The sequence below is a fragment of the Schistocerca americana genome, chromosome 6, assembly GCF_021461395.2.
Source record: "Schistocerca americana isolate TAMUIC-IGC-003095 chromosome 6, iqSchAmer2.1, whole genome shotgun sequence".
Lineage (NCBI taxonomy): Eukaryota > Metazoa > Arthropoda > Insecta > Orthoptera > Acrididae > Schistocerca > Schistocerca americana.
Genome location: NC_060124.1, coordinates 187,862,652 through 187,882,560, shown reverse-complemented (window position 1 = coordinate 187,882,560; position 19,909 = coordinate 187,862,652). Strand labels below are relative to the sequence as shown.

The 19,909-nt window shown below is 41.3% G+C and overlaps 1 protein-coding gene across 1 annotated transcript in view; it reads right to left on the bottom strand.

Moving 5' to 3' along the window:
• LOC124620041 (cell adhesion molecule 2-like) overlaps positions 1-19,909 on the bottom strand; it is a gene marked incomplete at its 3' end in the record, with an annotated part of 210,558 nt that overhangs the window by 12,600 nt on the left and 178,049 nt on the right. Inside the window, exon 4 of the mRNA XM_047146708.1 lies at positions 11,619-11,755. Coding sequence (XP_047002664.1) covers positions 11,619-11,755 — 137 coding nt within the window. The remainder of the gene's footprint in view (positions 1-11,618; positions 11,756-19,909) is intronic.

Sequence of the window (19,909 nt, the reverse complement as noted above, 5' to 3'; positions counted from 1 at the left end):
TTCTTTGTGTGTGAGGAATGTTTCCTGAAAGTTTGGCCGTACCTTTTTGTAACACCATATATATGCATTTATGTCGATGTATAATTGGTTTGTTTTGTAAATATTATTTGTATTTTTATGCTGGGTCTTGCCTAGGGGAAACTATGCTGTCGAGCAATTACATCTGTAGGTCGTGTAGAGAACCGAAGTGTTTAGGATCTTGGGTAGTGTTAACTCTGCCGCATGGAGAGCGGGCAGAGGGGAGTCTGGCTGGAGTAGTGCAGTGGGGCAGGTGTGTTGTGTGACGCTCCCGCGAGTTGCCGCGCTTCCGGGGTTTGGCAGCATGTAATTGCTCTCGACTTGCTATGATAGTTTCTGACACGGTGTCGCGGACGGGAAGCATTAGCTGGCGCACATCGAGAGCCCGTTTCGCCTGGTGACCGTGTCGAGAAGAAAGCGCGCCAACATCCAGCATCAGCAACAGCGGCGTCCGACAATGAGTGATTGTCGCCACCTCCTCGACCGACGACTTCAAACCTTCAACCAAACAACAAGGAAGACTAAAAACACGTAAAGTTTTAGAACTGTGTGGCAGACCTCAGTTTATCAAACTGTTTCATCACAAAAATACAGCAACTTAGCATGAACCTTTGTTGCACATTGTCCCAATTGCATTACCAAGCAGGGTCCCTTCTTTTTCTGGAATCAACCCGAGTGTCGTTGAAATTCAAACGCCAGCATTAAAGTAATATCATTCCATTTCACTGCTTTAATTTCAAAGTTCAGTTAAGGTATTCATAACTGGCTACAATATTTAGATTACACAAGCACAAATTAAGAGTGCGAGTTTTGTTACCATATTTTAGCTTACCTGTGATTGCAGCTGAGCTTGGTACGTACTAAATTTTACTATTGTTAATTGTTTAGAATCATTTAATTCAAGTTCAAAGTTAAATCTCATATTTCTAAATTGCGTAGACTCAAGTAACTTGTGAAATGATTGTTGAGGTAGCCCAAGACAAACCTTATTTTATTGAATTTCGTAGCGCTGCAGAAACAAAGCTCACTATTAATTTCAGTTACTAAATTAACTTTCAGTTTTCCAGTTTTATTAATTCTTTTGCAAAATTAAGTCAGAGTGTATCGAAATTTATTACTTCTGACAAACATTCAGTTTTCACACAACACGTTTCAATCTTCAGTTGCCATGCTTTTAGTGCTAATTATATGTGCAATAACCTTCCTTTTTCAGTTATTATAGTAGTTGTCCATAGGACTGGCGACCGTAATTTTCCCCAAATCTCAAATATCTAATTAACTCCAGTTAATTGTTAACGTAACGACCACACATTTACTTTCTTTATTAACTTTACCCCTTTTCAAAATTAATTTCCATCAGTTTTATTTGCATTTTTCCTTTCATTTAGATGTAACCCTTTCCTCCCTCTTTACCGGCAGATTAACTTCGGTGACGACTGCTTTTCCCAAATTTCCATTAGGTACACGCGGTTTAATTTTTACTGTCATTAAGGTCGATAAGTGAAAGGGAGCTTACAACAGCAGGGCTTAATTTCGGCCGGGACGCGCCGGAACACGTTCCCGTACCTCCCATGGACTTTATTTTATTTTTTTTTTAACAGTTCAGTACCGGAGACTTGAAATAGTACACGTATATTAAATCACAACGTAACCTTAATTTGCCGCTGCAGCACAAGTCATTTACATCTACATCTACATACTTACTCCGCAATCCACCATACGGTGCGTGGCGGAGGGTACCTCGTACCGCAACTAGCATCATCTCTCCTTGCTCCACTCCCAAACAGAACGAGGGAAAAATGACTGCCTATATGCCTCTGTATGAGCCCTAATCTCTCTTATCTTATCTTTGTGGTCTTTCTGCGAAATATAAGTTGGCGGCAGTAAAATTGTACTGCAGTCAGCCTCAAATGCTGGTTCTCTAAATTTCCTCAGTAGCGATTCACGAAAAGAACGCCTCCTTTCCTCTAGAGACTCCCACCCGAGTTCCTGAAGCAATTCCGTAACACTCGCGTGATGATCAAACCCACTAGTATCAAATCTAGCAGCCCGCCTCTGAATTGCTTCTATATCCTCCCTCAATCAGACCTGATATGGATCCCAAACGCTCGAGCAGTACTCAAGAATAGGTCGTATTAGTGTTTTATAAGCGGTCTCCTTTACAGATGAACCACATCTTCCCAAAATTCTACCAGTGAACCGAAGACGACTATCCGCCTTCCCCACAACTGCCATTACATGCTTGTCCCACCTCATGTCGCTCTGAAATGTTACGCCCAAATATTTAATCGACGTGACTGTGTCAAGTGCTACACTACTAATGGAGTATTCAAACATTACGGGATTCTTTTTTCCTATTCATCTGCATTAATTTACATTTATCTATATTTAGAGTTAGCTGCCATTCTTTACGCCAATCACAAATCTTGTCCAAGTCATCTTGTATCCTCCTACAGTAACTCAACGACGACACCTTCCCGTACACCACAGCATCATCAGCAAACAGCCGCACATTGCTATCCACCCTATCCAAAAGATCATTTATGTAGATAGAAAACAGCAGCGGACCTACCACACTTCCCTGGGGCACTCCAGATGATACCCTCACCACCGATGAACACTCACCATCGAGGACAACGTACTAGGTTCTATTACTTAAGAAGTTTTCGAGCCACTCACACATTTGTGAAGCAATCCCATATGCTCGTACCTTAGGAGTCTGCATTGGGGCACCGGGTCAAACGCTTTCCGGAAGTCAAGGAATGTGGCATCCGTCTGATACCCTTCATCCATGGTTCGCAAGACATAATGTGAAAAAATGGCGAGTTGCGATTCGCAGGAGCGATGCTTTCTAAAGCCGTGCTGATGCATGGACAGCAACTTTTCTTTCTCGAGGAAATTCATTATATTCGAACTGAGAATATGTCCGAGAATCCTGCAACAAACCGATGTTAAGGATATTGGTCTGTAATTTTGAGGATCCGTCCTTCTACCCTTCTTATATACAGGCGTCAACTGCGCTTTTTTCCCATTCAACGTGACAATGGATCACCAACCTGATGTGACGGGCAGGAGGTACTGTGTGTGTGTTTTTATGTGTGTGTGTACGCGCGTGCAGTATACCCAAGATAAGTTAAGTATCATTCCAAAGTTGTATGAAGCAAAACTATGGAGCAAAGTGACACTGGTACGGTGGCAGGAGGTGGCTGCTGTTGTTTATATTGGAACCTTCTGGTGTTATGTTTTTAATTATACGAGGGTCACTCCAAAAGAAATGCACACTATTTTTGTAAAAATACATTTTTCATTTTGCATGTGTGAAAGAGTTTTACAGTGTGTAGATACATTCTTCCCGCTTGTTTCCAAACTTAGTTCAACCTGTTCCCGTGAGTTGCGCTGTCACAGCATGTCTTCAAGATGGCTGCTACACTTGACGTTCGTCAGAAGCAACGTGCTGTCATAGAATTCCTGTGCTGTGAAACGAGGCGGTGGGAAACATCCACAAGAGGTTGAAAAAGGTGTATGGAGATGCTGCTGTCGATCGCAGTACAGTTAGTCGGTGGGCAAGCAGGGTACGTGATGAAAGCGGGCACGGCAATACTGAGGATTGTCCTCGTAGCGGCAGGACTCGTACTGCACACACTCCAGACAATGTGCAGAGAGTTAATGAATTGGTGACTGCCGACAGACGCATCACAGTGAACGAATTGTCACTGTACGTTGGGATAGGGGAAGGAAGAGTTTGCAAAATACTGAAAGTGTTGGCGTTAAAAAAGGTTTGTGTCAGGTAGGTTCCCAGGATGTTGACAGTGGCTCACAAAGAAACTCGGATGGACAACACTGAAACACCCGCCTTACATGGCTTCAACAGGTTGGTCCAGAATTTTACCGTGCGGGTATACGGCCGCTGGTTCCAAGATGGCGTAAGGCAGTTGAGAGGGATGGAAATTATGTGGAAAAATGAAAATATTGTTACCACACGATGCATTTACACACTGTAAAATTTTCAAACACGTAGAATAAAAGATGAATTTTTAAAAAAATAGTGTGCATTTCTTTTGGAGTGACCCTCGTAAGATATTATGGTTTAAAAACCTGAATTTCAGAACAGTATTTTCTAAAAACTGATTTTTCATTGTCAGTCTTATCACAAGTCTCTCTCTATGGCCGGGGGGGGGGGGGGGGGGGGGGGGGGAAGTGGCAGAAGGGGACGCGTTCCGGCACCTAAAAGTTTAGAATTTAAGCACTGCGTCACAGTGTGGAAGTTCACGTTCCACAGCATTCTGTGGCGTGAAAGTCTGAGTATGACGAGTCACGTCTTTGTTTCGTGGAGGGGAATCTGCCCAATGAGATGCAAGATCGCATTCTACGTCACAAGCAGAACTTGAGAGACGCCATACTGGATCTCGTCGTTTTCAGTTGAAGCCCGTATTTGGTGGTTTTTGTTTTAAGACTCATATATATCCTACGATTATTAGCTTTTTCAGGGCGCCAGCACATTAGAGATTTCTCAAAGACACGTTTTCATTGATACGATTTGTTGCAATAAAACGATGGGCAACGTCGTATTAGTGGTTACAAATTTTCGAATTTGGTTGTATTAGTAAAAAGTGACAATCACGTAATTATTTTAATCATACGTCAAAGACTATTGATAAATCCATTTCACACTATTTCTGCTTTCAGAAGTTGTTCTTACTGACTGAACATGGGGCGTACGTTTTTACCTTACAAGATCATTAACGGTATTGAAGTATTTACGTGCCGTCCGGTGTGGCCGTGCGTTTCTAGGCGCTTCAGTATGGAACAGCATGACCGCTACTATCGCAGGCTGGAATCCTGCCTCGGGCATGGATGTGTGTGATGTCCTTAGGTTAGTTAGGTTTACGTAGTTCTAAGTTCTAGGGGACTGATGACCACAGATGTTAAGTCCCATAGTGCTCAGAGCCATTTGAACCATTTTTGTATTCACGTGTACTACAGACACAACAATATGTATAGCACATGAACAACGAAGGAAATGTGCGTTTTAACAGAGCTAACGTAGTAACTTTACGCCTATCCATTTCCCTAAAGAAACAGTGCGATTTGCGAGCCAGGCACGGCCGACGAATGCCACTCGAGAACGCTGCAGTCGCTAAACAAGATGGGGACCTCGTTTCTCAAAAAAATGTTTCAGATGGTCTGAGCACTATGGGACGTAATATCTGAGGTCATCAGTCCCCTAGACTTAGAGCTACTTAAACCTAACTAACCTAAGGACATCACACACATCCATGCCCGAGGCAGGATTCGAACCTGCGACCGTTTCAGCAGCGCGGTTCCGGACTGAAGCATCTAGAACCGCTCGGCCACAACGGCCGGCCACTTCTTTTCTAAGTGTGACCCAGCCACTGTGTAAACCACGTCTTGCGTTTCTTACGACGAGAACCCCGTCTCAGGTGAGGACGGATCTTCTAAATGAAGTGTCAGTTTCCATGGATCAGCTCTTAGCTTTTGAAAGAGTACGTAATACTTGTGTCTGAGGAGACTGCAACTGCGGCCCAGGCAGATAGAGAAAGTCGTTTCTTGAAGGCCACCAGACACCATTGTACAGACGGATCAAACAGGGACCCTGAGAATGTTTCCATCTGTAGCTCAAGACGATAACAGTATAATATAGTGACCTAACAAACGGACGACTGAATGGGACACACATCGAAGATTTTTCTAGACTAAACATCACTCAAAAATGATACAGGAGTTCTTTTAGGATCTCCATAGCGACTATGTATTTCTTTGAGTGTGAGGCAACAGGATGTTCAGTACAGAAACGAAACTTGCTACCAAAAATTTCATTAACGACATTAAGAAACTGGACTCGCCCATCAAACTACCGACACACCTGGAGCAAATTTAAAAGTACGATAGAAGAGAAATCTTCCTAGCATTCAGTACTTAGCTGATAAGTGTCATGTATGATATCTTCACTTAATGAGTGGCCTTTGTATTGTAAACAAAAGCCCTGAATGCAAAGCACATTTATTAGGACGAAATCGAATCAAGAATATTATGAAGTGTTTGTGTGCCACAGTGATTTACTTATAATTAGAAATCTATGCCGTATGTATTGTAACAGTTTGTCCATCGTCTAGAAAATATTGAACCTCTAAACAAGATGGAGCACTGCCCACTGGAACGGATGTTAATTGTATATAACTGTTTCATTTTATACCTAATCAAATGTAGGGACATTGGCATGTTTCCGTTATCCAAACAACTTATAGCTGGCGCTAAATAATTAAATATTCTAGCGGAGTGCAGAAGTAGACGACAGGCTGTCGACTAAAACGTTAATCTAATTAGAATAAAATATCTAAATGTTCAAATGTGTGTGAAATCTTATGGTCATCAGTCCCTAAGCTTACACACTACTTAACCTAAATTATCCTAAGGACAAACACAGACACCCATGCCCGAGGGAGGACTCGAACCTCCGTCGGGACCAGTCGCACAGTCCATGACTGCAGTGCCCTAGACCGCTCGGCTAATCCCGCGCGGCGTAAAATATCTAAAATCACAGGTTAAACATTCTCGCTTAAGCACGTTGCACGTTAAAACTTTCTCCCTCAGTAATCAAAAGAAGTACATAAGTTGTAAGTACAAGGGCTGTTCGGAAAGTAAGGAACGATGTCGCGAAACCACAGTGAATTTTCGATGAAGCTTTGTATTGATATGATGGCCAGTGTCTTTAGTATGCCTGTATGTAGTGTCAAGTCGCACTTCTCAGTTCTGAGCGCATAGCGAGTGCGTAAAGATGCCTAAAAAATGGCTCCTGCCAAGTATGGGTGCCTACCGAGAGGTTTCACCCGATGACATGTAACCCCACATAAAGTAACTGTCATGCAGTTCTCTCTTCATGAATGTTCCCGGGCGCACGCTGCAGGGGCAGTGAGAATGCTCCTGGTGCGTTTTCTATGGGAAGTGTTTCAGCAGCAGCCACCATACAGTCCGGACTTGACTCCTTCCGATTCTCATCTCTGCTGACATGAGCTGCTGGGTATGACGACAACATTTTGTCACAGAAAACGAGTTGCAGTCCAGTGCAGAAAATTTACCCGGAAGCATACGATGTTGCCTTACATGACGAAGGTATTTGAAAGTTGGTGCAACGCTAAGGTAGCTGTTTTAAGTCGGAGCGACGACTACATAGTGATGCAGCTGGAAGGTGTAACCAGCTGTTGCAAATAAAACCGTTTTCTTTTTCGCTGTTGTTTACATTTCACTACCGATCGTTCCTGACTTTCTAAATAGCCCTCATAATAATGTGCAGCAGGTGTCATAATATATTCAATGCATTTAGATACCGCTAAACAGACAATCCATAGTGGGCAACGCCAGGGCAACGCTTCATACACATTTCGGAGGAAAGTTTAGCATTTGATTTATGCCGTGTTCTGAAAGTAGCCTACGAGGTTCGTGCAAAACAGAGAGCCCCTTGAAGGCACCTCTTTGTGTACACAAGGCACGAGCTGTTAGAAAGACGTGGCAGTCCACTAAAGGCGCAAAGAACCAAATCGTACCACTACAGCTAGATACAAGGAACTAAGCAGTGTATAGAGTGACAAGAAACATGATATCTAATGATTGGCAGGGCATCTGTAAAACAGCAGCGTTTGTCACAGGGTACCAAAGCAGTGATTATGCTTTTTTGAAACCAAGTTACTACGGGGTTATACCAAGCTTAAATGGTAACTTTCGAATTATATTAATTTGATACTTTTGTTAGATACTCATTTTTTATTAGTAGTATTTATTTTTTGTGGGATTAATGCAATTTTTTCTTCTCTTGTTCTCGTTTATATGATGTAGCAGCACTCATACAGTTTTATTCGGTTCCTAGATAACAAACAAAAATTTAGAGTCATGTGTCCTGCGGGTGTATTTTTTTTCGCAATAACATTCAGTCGTCAACTGCAAACATACTTTTATTATGCGTTACCTGTTTAGGCAAATTAATTTGCCATCTTCAGAAGCACACAAAATTAGGAACATTATAAACCTTTAAACCTTGGCTATACATCTACGTTAAATATCAGAAATATATATTACAAAGACTTACTTAGTACTGGTTCAGCAGAAGTCAATATCTTCTTCAAAACAGCTTAATGCCATGATGTGTCCAGAAATGTTAATATTGTATGCGATAAAAGTAAACAAGAGATTGACGATTTACAGTATCTGTTGCGCTAGCAGCAAGGAACTATTCAAATACAGAGTTATGTAAACAGGATGAATACTCCACTGCAGTCGGCAACGCCTATACAAGATAACAAGTGTCTGGCGCAATTGTTAGATCGGTTACGGCTGCTACAATGGCAGGTGATCAAGATTTAAGTGAGTTTGAACGTGGTGTTATAGCCGGCGCACGAGCGGTGGGACAAAGCATCTCCGAGGTAGCGATGAAGTGGGAATTTTCCCGTATGACCATTTCACGAGTGTACCGTGAATATCACGAATCCCATAAAATATCAGATCTCCGACATGGCTGCGGTCGGAAAAAGATCCTGCAAGAATGGGACCAACAACGACTGATGAGAATTGTTCTACGTGACAGAAATGCAGCCCTTCCGCAAATCGCTGCAGATTTCAATGCTGGGCCATCAGCAAGTGTTAGCCTGCAAATCATTCAACGAAACATAATCGATATGCGCTTTCGGAGCGACGGCCGACTAGTGTACCCTTCATGACTGCACAACGCAAAGTTTTACACCTCACCTGGGCCTGTCAATACTGACATTGGACAGTTAATGACTGGAAATATGTTGCCCGGTCGGACGAGTCTCGTTTCAAATTGTATGGAGCGGATGGACGTGTACGGGTATGGAGCCTGCATGTCAGCACTGGGCTGTTCATGCAGAAGGAGGGTCTGAAATGGGGTGGGGCGTGTCCAGTTGGAGTGATATGGAACCCCTGATACGTCTAGATACGACTCTGACAGGTGACCCGTACGTAAGCGTCCTCTCTGATCCTGCATCCATTCATGTCCACTGTACATTCCGACGGACTTGGGCAGTTCCAGTAGAGCAATGCGACATCCCACACGTCCAGAATTGCTATAGAGTGGCTCCAGAACACTCTTCTGAGTATAAACACTTACGCTGGCCACCGAACTCCCCAAAACGAACGTTATTTTGGAAAATTTGGAAATTTGTGGTAAGGACTATGAGATCAAATTGCTGAGGTCATCGGCCCCTAGGCTTACGCAACACTTAATCTAACTTAAACTAACTTACGTTAAGGTCAACACACACACCCATGCCCAAGGGGGGACTCGAACCTCCGACGGGGGGAGCCGCGCAAACCGTGACAAGGCGCCTCGGACCTCACGGCTACCCCGCGCTGCTGAAAATTATTGAGCGTATCTGGGATGCGTCGCAACATGCTGTTCAGAAGAGATCTCCACCCCCTCGTACTCTTGCGGATTTGTGAACAGCGGAGCAACATTCAATGTGTCAGGTACTTCCAGCCCTACATTATATATTACTTGAGTCCATGCCATGTCGTGTTGAGGCAATTCCGCGTGCTCGTGGGGCCCTACACGATATTAGGCAGGTGTACCAGCTCTTCAGTGCATATTATATACAATATAAGTAATATAATATAAAATATCCATGATTTTGTAGGCTGCGGCAGATGACAAATTAACTTGTGGAAAACGGTAAAGCATAATAAACTATATTTGCAACTGCCGACTGAATTTTATTCTGAAAAATAATAACAGTGATGCCAAAAAAGACAGCCACGAATAAAACAATGAGTATTTTTTTATATGCATAGATCTGCTTTGGCATCTAGCTCATTGCAAGTTATCAGGAATTATTTGACACTTGATGCAAGTGTGCGCCAAACTATTATCAACTGAAATAAATTTATTTCTCTTAGAAAATTGTTAATTGAGTGACTGGCTTTTTTCGTATATTCGTGTCACATCTGTAGTATAATATTACTGAATAACCCTAACAAGTAACTAGTCCACAAGCAGTTTCCAACCATGAGACAAACAACAGCCTTTCCTCCAAGGGTGTTCATCATCATCTTTTTATGAAATTTACATCAAACAGCTGTTCTGTAACAAATGCAAGCTCTAAAATATTTTCTAATTTTATTTATTGTTACTGTAACATCTACAGAAAATGTCTCTGTAGTACTGTACTTTCTATCTCAGTATTTTTTGTGTTTTAGAGGTGCCACGGAAGGTGATATGATTGTCGGAAGGACTGACTCAGAACACAGAAAAGTCGAAACAGGTTTCGGTGAAATTAAGAGCAAGAGTGGCAACATTAAGATTGAAACGGAAATTCCACTGTTAAATGCAGAGGAGAGAGCGGATATGTGGAAACAGTACATTGAAGGCCTCTATGAGGGGAAGATAGGTCTGATGTGATAAAAGAAGGAACAGGAGTCGATTTAGAAGAGATTGAGGATCCAGTAATAGAATCAGAATTTAAGAGAACTGTGGAAGACTTAAGATCAAATAAGACAGAAGGCATTGATAACATTCCACCAAAATTTTTAAAATCATTGGGGAAAGTGGTGTGTAGAATGTGTGAGTCTGGCGGTATATCATCCGAATTTCGGAAAAATATCCCCCACACAATACCGAAGACTGCAAGACCTGACAAGTTCGAGAATTATCGCACAATCAGCTTAACAGCTCATGCTCCCAAGTTGCTGACAAGAATAATACACGGATGAATGGAAGAGAAAATTTAGAATGTGTTAGATGACAATCAGTTTGGTTTAGGAAAGGTAAGGGCACCAGAGAGGCAATTCTGATGTCGGGGTTGATAGTGTAAACAAGACTAAAGAAAAATCATAACACGTTCGTAACAGTTATCGACCTGGGAAAAGCGTTCTACAATGTAAAATGATGCAAGATGTTCGAAATATTGAGGAAAATAGGGTAAGTTATAGGTAGAGATGGGTAATGTACAACATGTGCAACTGCCAAGAAGGAATTTTAAGAGTGGAAGACCAAGGAAGAAGTGCTCGGATTAAAGAGGTGTAAGACAGGGATGTAGTCTGTCGCCGCTACTGTTCAATCAAAACATCGAAGAAGCAATGATGGAAATAAATGAAAGGTTCAGGAGTGGAATTAAAATTCAAGGTGAAAATGATATCAAAAACAAGATTCGCTGATGTCATTGCTGTCCTGAGTGAAAGTCAAGAAGAATGATTGATGGTCACGAAGTAGAAGAAGTTAAGGAATTCTTTTAGCTAGGAAGTAAAATAACCTATGACGAACGGAGTAAGAAGGACATAAAAAGAAGACCAGCACTGGCAAAATGGGCATTCCTGACCAAGCAGTCTACTAGTACTAAACATAGGCCTTAATGTGAGGAAGAAATTTCTGAGGATGTACGGCTGAGCAAAGCATTGTTTGGTAGTGAAACATGGACTGTGGGAATACCAAAGCAGAAGAGAATCGAAGAATTTGAGATGTAGTGCTGCAGAAGAATGTTGAAAATTAGGTGACTGATTAGGTGAAGAATGAGATGGTTCTGCGCAGTACCGGGGAGGAAAGGAATATGTGGAAAACTGTGACAGCTAGCACTCACCACTCTGTCTCCGTTGATGAACCAGGCGAGCTGAGCCGCCGGCCGTGACCTCCCCGAGGTGCAGTTGACGTCGACAGTGTCGCCAATCTGATAGCGGGGTCGTCCTCCCGTTATGCGCGGCCCTTCCTCAGGCAGGGCTGCCAACAGTAAGCACCTGGTGGATTGCATGAGCCGGAGTACCGCTGCGCTTTTTCTGTTTCTAAAAGAAAGTGTTCTCAAAATGGTTACTCATTGTGCGATTACAGAAATTTATATAAAATTGGCATCAAACTGTAACTTAACGTTGGGCAATTAACTCTGCCTATATAATACCTTGAAGATGGTTCGGATAGTGCCTCACATATCTCCAAATGAACGGAATTACGTTTATTTCTTGATATGACATTCAGTATTGTGGCTTTTTCTGTGACAAAATAGGAAAGTGAACGCGAAGAAAAAAATTACATAGATCTCATCTGTTCATATTAAATAAATCACGAATCTATCCTGTATAGATGGTGCAAGAGCATGATAGTTGAGCTAATGACAGAGACAATACGAGTATACTTCATTAACAGCCAAATAATGGGACCTCATCTACAGTACCAAATCACTGCAATTCTGTTTCGTCTCCCGGGTAACAGAATATGGATAGGTTAAGAAAAGAATGGAAGCGATAGTGCCCATTCCGAGTTTCTATTGTATACTGGTTGAGCACAATATCACGACAATCCACAGCGTCTCAGCAATTTTATATTACGACAACCCTTCAGCAGTGGCAATGAAAGAGCCTAACAAAGAGAATGGTTTGAGCTGTCACGCAAAAACCGAACTTAATTTTGCAAGAATTCCGAAAATGAAAATTAAGTTACCGTTGTGAACTGGAACCAACTCAATAAATCCCGTGACATTTGAGAATAAGGGGCGAACTATCGAAGACAGTTTCGTGTTAAATAAACGACAGAGCAACTGTTCATAAATGCTCTTTCAAATACGAAACAGTAGCAATTTTTTTGTAAATTATCTGGAACAGAATACACTCAGCAGCTAAGAGCCCTGTTTTTTAAACATGTTGCACTATAATTCTAGTCAAAGGTGACAACAATGACAGCAGTAAAACCATACATTTATTCAATAAGATGTACAGGAACAATAGGACCAACTCTAAAATATATAAGAAAAGTAAAAATAATTACACAACCACAAACACTATCACAGACACAACATGTAACTTATATATGCACAAGAAGGCTACATATAAAACCATGGTACCCAAAGGCAAATTGATTCCTTTGAACACAGAGAAAAGGAAGAAGAAATTCAACATTGTAATGAAAATTTCAGCGATTAATGGGTTCTCTTTCTAAATGATAGAGGAAAAGAAGAAAAAATTGAAAGAAGAAAAAAAATCCTGAATCTGTGGCCATCGTTTGAGGGTTGCGTTATCTCGAAAAACAGCAACTCTCCTTAAGTCACATAATGTGAAAGTAGCTATTTCCACAAATAATACCGTATATATTATCTTGCACGTTAGACAATAAGCTTCAGGGGTACGTAAAGTCACATGTAAGACTCGATCAAGGTACTACATAAGATACATACTGCCATAAATTTTTATACAAGATGCACTGAAAATATCAGCGACTACGCACTCAATCGTTTCAATAAAGCTGCCCTAGCAACACACATGAAAAAACTGTACACACAATCACAAACAGGGAAGATCTTAAGATACTTCACCACTTCCAGTTATCGCATGCGGTGGGTCTAAAGAAGAGTTAAAAATGTTTGTAACCAAGTCGTACAAAATATCAGAAGAAAAAGTCCTCAATGACAATTTCGATTGTAGATTCACTAATTTTATCAAATGTTTTTTTGTATACAACGACTGATAGCAAAATACAAATTTTATCAATTTTTTCAAACATTCCCCGTATTTAATAGTTGTAGCCAAGATTAAGTACGGTGCAATGAAAGAACAGAGAAAATGAATGTAAACCACGTATTATTTCAAAATAATTCTTATTGTTACTAATAACAGCTGACTCGAAATTGTTGTAGAATGGCAGTGGTACTTTTCCAAACCTGAATTCGTCTTCAAAATATTATGAAGTCAGTTCCATCCACATACGTTTCGGAGATGTCCCGAGGGTGTGCATTATTTAGCTGCCAATGGAGAAACATTTTCGAAATAAGTAAGGATGAAAAAAGAAGAAATTGTCTTTCGCAGAAGAAAATTTCTTTTTCCAATTATATTTATTATTGAAGCAAACACAGGTGCAAAAAATGAGCTTTCGTGAAGGACAATGACCTCAAGATGAATGTCAAATTAAGACAGTTATTTATCGACAAAGTGAATTGCGTATCCGGCTTTGGTGGAAATTAAACTGATCAAGTGACTAGACTCAACTGTTTTATAAAATGAAGGAACCGCACAACAGCTGCTTAATCCACAACCTTCTATTATGTACATGACCGGTTTCAGAACACTTAAAGTCCCATCATCTGGTGTAAACTGTGATAGAGAAAAAATTATGTTACACGAGAATGGGAGAGGATCATCAAGTCTGAATTATCAGATAAGAAACTATGCAACTAAAATTTCTAAATTAAAATAAATTAGAAGAGATAACAGCACGTTACTTACAAATAAAATCACTTAATCATCTGAGGTCTTCCTCACTCCAACATTGTCATGGAACCAAAGATTCCATGTCTAAAGTATAAAAGGAACCAAAAACTTCAGAAAAAAACGGGCATCGTGGCCAGATACCTAAAGTTACCAGAATTTTGAAACATACTGAAGTTTTCAAAAAGCGTCCATTTCCCTATACCGGAGTGGATCGTACTGAATGAAATAAAAGCCAGACATGTAAGAGCAGATACATTGATCAGACAGGCAGGAATTTTTATACGAGATTTAAAGAGCATTAAGTGGCCATTTATACGTCAGGTGTGACAATGCATTTGATTGACAACCAGCATGAGCTGCAGCGGGTTAGCGAAAACATAACTATCTCACACGCACTGCAAAGAAATGTCGGATACTCAGCGTCCTTGAAGCAGTTGAAATCGTAAGAAGTCTTCATTCATACCTTCTCGATACAATTAACGAACGCACTGACATGTCTCACAAAAATATTGTAGTTAATTATGAGATTATCCAGGCAAGTTAAGGGGTCCGTACAACTTAATATTATTCCTTTTTGATTTTTTGTTTTATTTTATTTTTTGATGTACAAGTCCTTTTCCCTGTTAATCTTGTGATGGTTCCATCACCTTTCTATTGTTAGGCCTACTTCCCGCTTTCAAGTTTAAACAGTTCATCTACGTTATGTCGTTTCTTACCGCGCCTGCTCTATGGCTCGTTTGCGGCCTTAGTACTCACAGCCAGTATTTATTAGTACATGATTTTCCTGTTTGTGTTCCCGATCGCACAGAATGAGGGAACTGTATTTGCGTATTTACGGAATTATGTAATTCCACGAAGTATGCCATTTCTTCCCACCGTTTTTATTCCATTTTATATGTTTAGATATTCTGGTAATTTTTGGTGTCCGGTCGTGATGTTCGCGTCTTCAAGTTCTTTTGTTTTCTGTAGGTCCCTTTTATCCTTTGGATACGAAACCGTTGACTCCATGACATTATTGGGGTGAGGATAACCTCAGATGGTTAAGCCATTTTATTTGTAAGGAATGCCTTGGTCTTTATATTAATTTTGAAATTTTAGTCGCATAGTTCCTTATCGGGTATTTCAGACATGAGGATCCCCTCCAATTTTCCTTGCTACAGTTTACATCAAATGATGAAACTTGAAATGTTCCGAAGCTGGTCGTATACACAATAAAAGATTATGAACCAAGCAACTGTTGTACGGTTTCTTTACCTTACAAACTGGACTTATACAGTTGCGGCTGCCCCATGAAAAGAACTCCTTAGGTACAACCACATTAAAGCACAAAGTACGCTGAGGTGACAGAAGTTAGGATAGAGATATGCTCATATACAGATGGCGGTAGTATCGCCTACACAGGGTATAAAAGGGCAGTACACTGGCGGAGCTGTCATTTGTACTCAGGTGATTCTTGCGAAAAGGTTTCCGACGTGATAACGGCCGCACGGCGGGAATCAATAGACTTTCAACTCGTAACGGTAGTTGGAGCTAGACGCATGAGGTATTTCGGAAATCGTTTAGGAATTCAATATTCCGAGATCCACAGTGTCAAGAGTGTGCCGACAGTACCAAATTTCAAGCATTACCTCTCACCACAGACAACGCAGTGGCCTTCATTTAATGACCGAGAGCAGCACGGCGTTTGCGTTGAGTTGTCAGTGCTAAAACACATTCTATACTGCGTGAGATATTCGCAGAAATCAATGATGGACCGTGCGGTAATATGTGGCGTTATTGGGCTGTGGTAGCTGTCGACCGACGCAAGTGCTCTTCTGACAGCACGACATCGCCTGCAGCGCCTCTCGTGGGATCGTGACCATATCGGCTTGACCCTAGACAACTGGAAAACCGTGGCCCGGTGAGATGAGTTCCGATTTTAATTGGTAAGAGCTCTTGGTAGGTTTCAAGTATGGCCCAGACCACATGAAGCCATGGACCTAAGTTGTCAAAAGGTCCTGTGCAAGCTGTTGGTGGCTCCATAATAGTGTAGACTGTGTTTACATGGAGTGGACTGGGTACTCTGGACCAACAGACTCGGACATTGACAGGAAATGGGTATGTTCGGCTATCTGGAGACGATTTGCAACCTCGGACTTCGTGTTCTTATGGAAGCCAATGCATCATTTCGCTAGGCCACCATTTGTTCGAAATTTATTTGAAGAACATTCTGGACACTTGGAGCTAATGAGCTGGCCACCCAAATCGCCCGACATGAATCCCATCGAACATTTATGGGACAGAATCTAGCGATCTGGCAACTGGCAAGACTTTCGCAATCATGGACTACTACAAGGGCAGCATGGTTCAGTATTTCTGCAGATGGCTTCCAAAGACTTGTTGACTCCAGGTCATGTCGAATTGCTGCATTACGCGGGGCAAAAGAAGGTTCGGCACGATGTTAGGTGGTACCCCATGACTTTTGTCACCTCAGTGTAATGCCGGTAGTCAACCCGCGAACCAAGCAAGGAGAGATGGCGTAGAACGCTTACTGTTAACACATTAAATTAATTAATGATGAGAAAGACACATGAATGTTTGTGCTGATGGGAAAGGTATGGAACGTGCGATCAAAACTCTAAAGTTGGGCAAACTGATCGTGTGCGAACTACATCAGGAGTAAGCGACGCTGAGCACAGTGGGATTCAAATTCGAGGAAGCACAGACTAGAAAGTAAGTATCCCTTTGACGATATAGAAAAATGCGTCATTAGGCAGCAATTTCAGTGATAGTGAGAAAACACAAATAATTACCAAGTTGGTGGGAACTTCACGTCTCCTGTTACACAGAGCTGGACTTCATGGTTAGCGAGGAAACACCGACAAAAATCAAAGGATTGAAGCATCAGGATTACAGTGGCCAGTCTTCTTAGACGAAATGTGGATTCATAAATGTTACGCTCTGAAAGTAATTATTAGAATTTAATTTTAATTTATGTATGTACGTATTTTACCTCTTTTTTATATTATGTGTGCTCTGTACCTGCCAAAAGAAATCAGCCACAAGTCTAAACTAACATAGAGTGTTACCTGCAACACAATGCTCTTAAGGCCACATCTGAATTGAATTTTTGTTTAGAATATAACCTTTAGACTACATATTCCAAAAATACTGGCATATGCCCCCTTTTTCGGGTTCTGCATCTCAGTCAGCAAGAAACAGAGGCCTTATAGCATCACTTTGCTCTCCTTCTGCCCAAATGTCTATACGACAGTTAATACCTTTTTCCCCAGGAATGGGTGTAGGTATCAAGTTAAAATTTATGTTACGTCTATGGCCCCTTGGCGGTGTCAAAATTTAAGCTTCTAAGCCAAATCACTCAAAAGATATAGGCATTTATGTCACATATTTCGATCCTCCAGACTCACTCATCAAGACCTACAGTATACTTCCATTTGACTTAAAACCATGAAATTCGACAAGAAGCAATGTTTTGCCCTACGAGTAAAGGAGCACATCCGAAAAATCTTAATTGGTAAATGTTTTTGTTGTTGTGGTCTCCAGTCCTGAGACTGGTTTGATGCAGCTCTCCATGCTACTCTATCCTGAGCAAGCTTTTTCATCTCCCAGTACCTACTGCAACCTACATCCTTCTGGATCTGCTTAGTGTATTCATCTCTTGGTCTCCCTCTACGATTTTTACCCTCCACGCTGCCCTCCAATACTAAATTGGTGAGCCCTTGATACCTCAGAACATGTCCTACCAACCGATCCCTTCGTCTAGTCAAGTTGTGCCACAAACTTCTCTTCTCCCCAATCCTATTCAATACTTCCTCATTAGTTATGTGATCTACCCATCTAATCTTCAGCAATCTTCTGTAGCACCACATTTCCAAAGCTTCTATTCTCTTCTTGTCCAAACTATTTATCGTCCATGTTTCACTTCCATACATGGCTACACCCCATACAAATACTTTCAGAAATGACTTCCTGACACTTAAATCTATACTCGATGTTAACAAATTTCTCTTCTTCAGAAACGCTTTCGTTGCCATTGCCAGTCTACATTTTATATCCTCTCTACTTCGACCATCATCAGTTATTTTGCTCCCCAAATAGCAAAACTCCTTTACTACTTTAAGTGTCTCATTTCCTAATCTAATTCCCACAGCATCACCCAACTTAATTAGACTACATTCCATTATCCTTGTTTTGCTTTTGTTGATGTTCATCTTATATCCTCCTTTCAAGACACTGTCCATTCCATTCAACTGCTCTTCCAAGTCCTTTGCTGCCTCTGACAGAATTACAATGTCATCGGCGAACCTCAAAGTTTTTATTTCTTCTCCATGAATTTTAATACCTACTCCGAATTTTTCTTTTGTTTCCTTTACTGCTTGCTCAATATACAGATTGAACAACATCGGGGAGAGGCTACAACCCTGTCTTACACCCTTCCCAACCACTGCTTCCCTTTCATGTCCCTCGACTCTTACAACTGCCATCTGGTTTCTGTACAAATTGAAAATAGCCTTTCGCTCCCTGTATTTTACCCCTGCCACCTTTAGAATTTGAAAGAGAGTATTCCAGTCAACATTGTCAAAAGCTTTCTCTAAGTCTACAAATGCTAGAAGCGTAGGTTTGCCTTTCCTTAATCTTTCTTCTAAGATAAGTCGTAAGGTCAGTATTGCCTCACGTGTTCCAGTGTTTCTACGGAATCCAAACTGATCTTCCCGAGGTTGGCTTCTACTAGTTTTTCTATTCGCCTGTAAAGAATTCGTGTTAGTATTTTGCAGCTGTGACTTATTAAACTGATAGTTCGGTAATTTTCACATCTGTCAACACCTGCTTTCTTTGGGATTGGAATTATTATATTCTTCTTGAAGTCTGAGGGTATTTCGCCTGTTTCATACACCTTGCTCACCAGATGGTAGAATTTTGCAGGCCTGGCTCTCCCAAGGCCGTCAGTAGTTCCAATGGAATGTTGTCTACTCCGGGGGCCTTGTTTCGACTCAGGTCTTTCAGTACTCTGTCAAACTCTTCACGCAGTATCATATCTCCCATTTCATCTTCATCTACATCCTCTTCCATTTTCATAACATTGTCCTCAAGTACATCGCCCTTGTATAGACCCTCTATATACTCCTTCCACCTTTCTGCTTTCCCTTCTTTGCTTAGAACTGGGTTGCCATCTGAGCTCTTGATATTCATACAAGTGGTTCTCTTCTCTCCAAAGGTCTCTTTAATTTTCCTGTAGGCAGTATCTATCTTACCCCTAGTGAGACAAGCCTCTACATCCTTACATTTGTCCTCTAGCTATCCCTGCTTAGCCATTTTGCACTTCCTGTCGATCTCATTTTTGAGACGTTTGTATTCCTTTTTGCCTGCTTCATTTACTGCATTTTTATATTTTCTCCTTTCATCAATTAAATTCAATATTTCTTCTGTTACCCAAGGATTTGTACTAGCCCTCGTCTTTTTACCTACTTGATCCTCTGCTGCCCTCGCTACTTCATCCCTCAAAGCTACCCATTCTTCTTCTACTGTATTTCTTTCCTCCATTCCTGTCAATTGTTCCCTAATGCTCTCACTGAAACTCTGTACAAACTCTGGTTCTTTCAGTTTATCCCGGTCCCATCTCCTTAAATTCCCACCTTTTTGCAGTTTCTTCAGGTTTAATCTACAGGTCATAACCAATAGA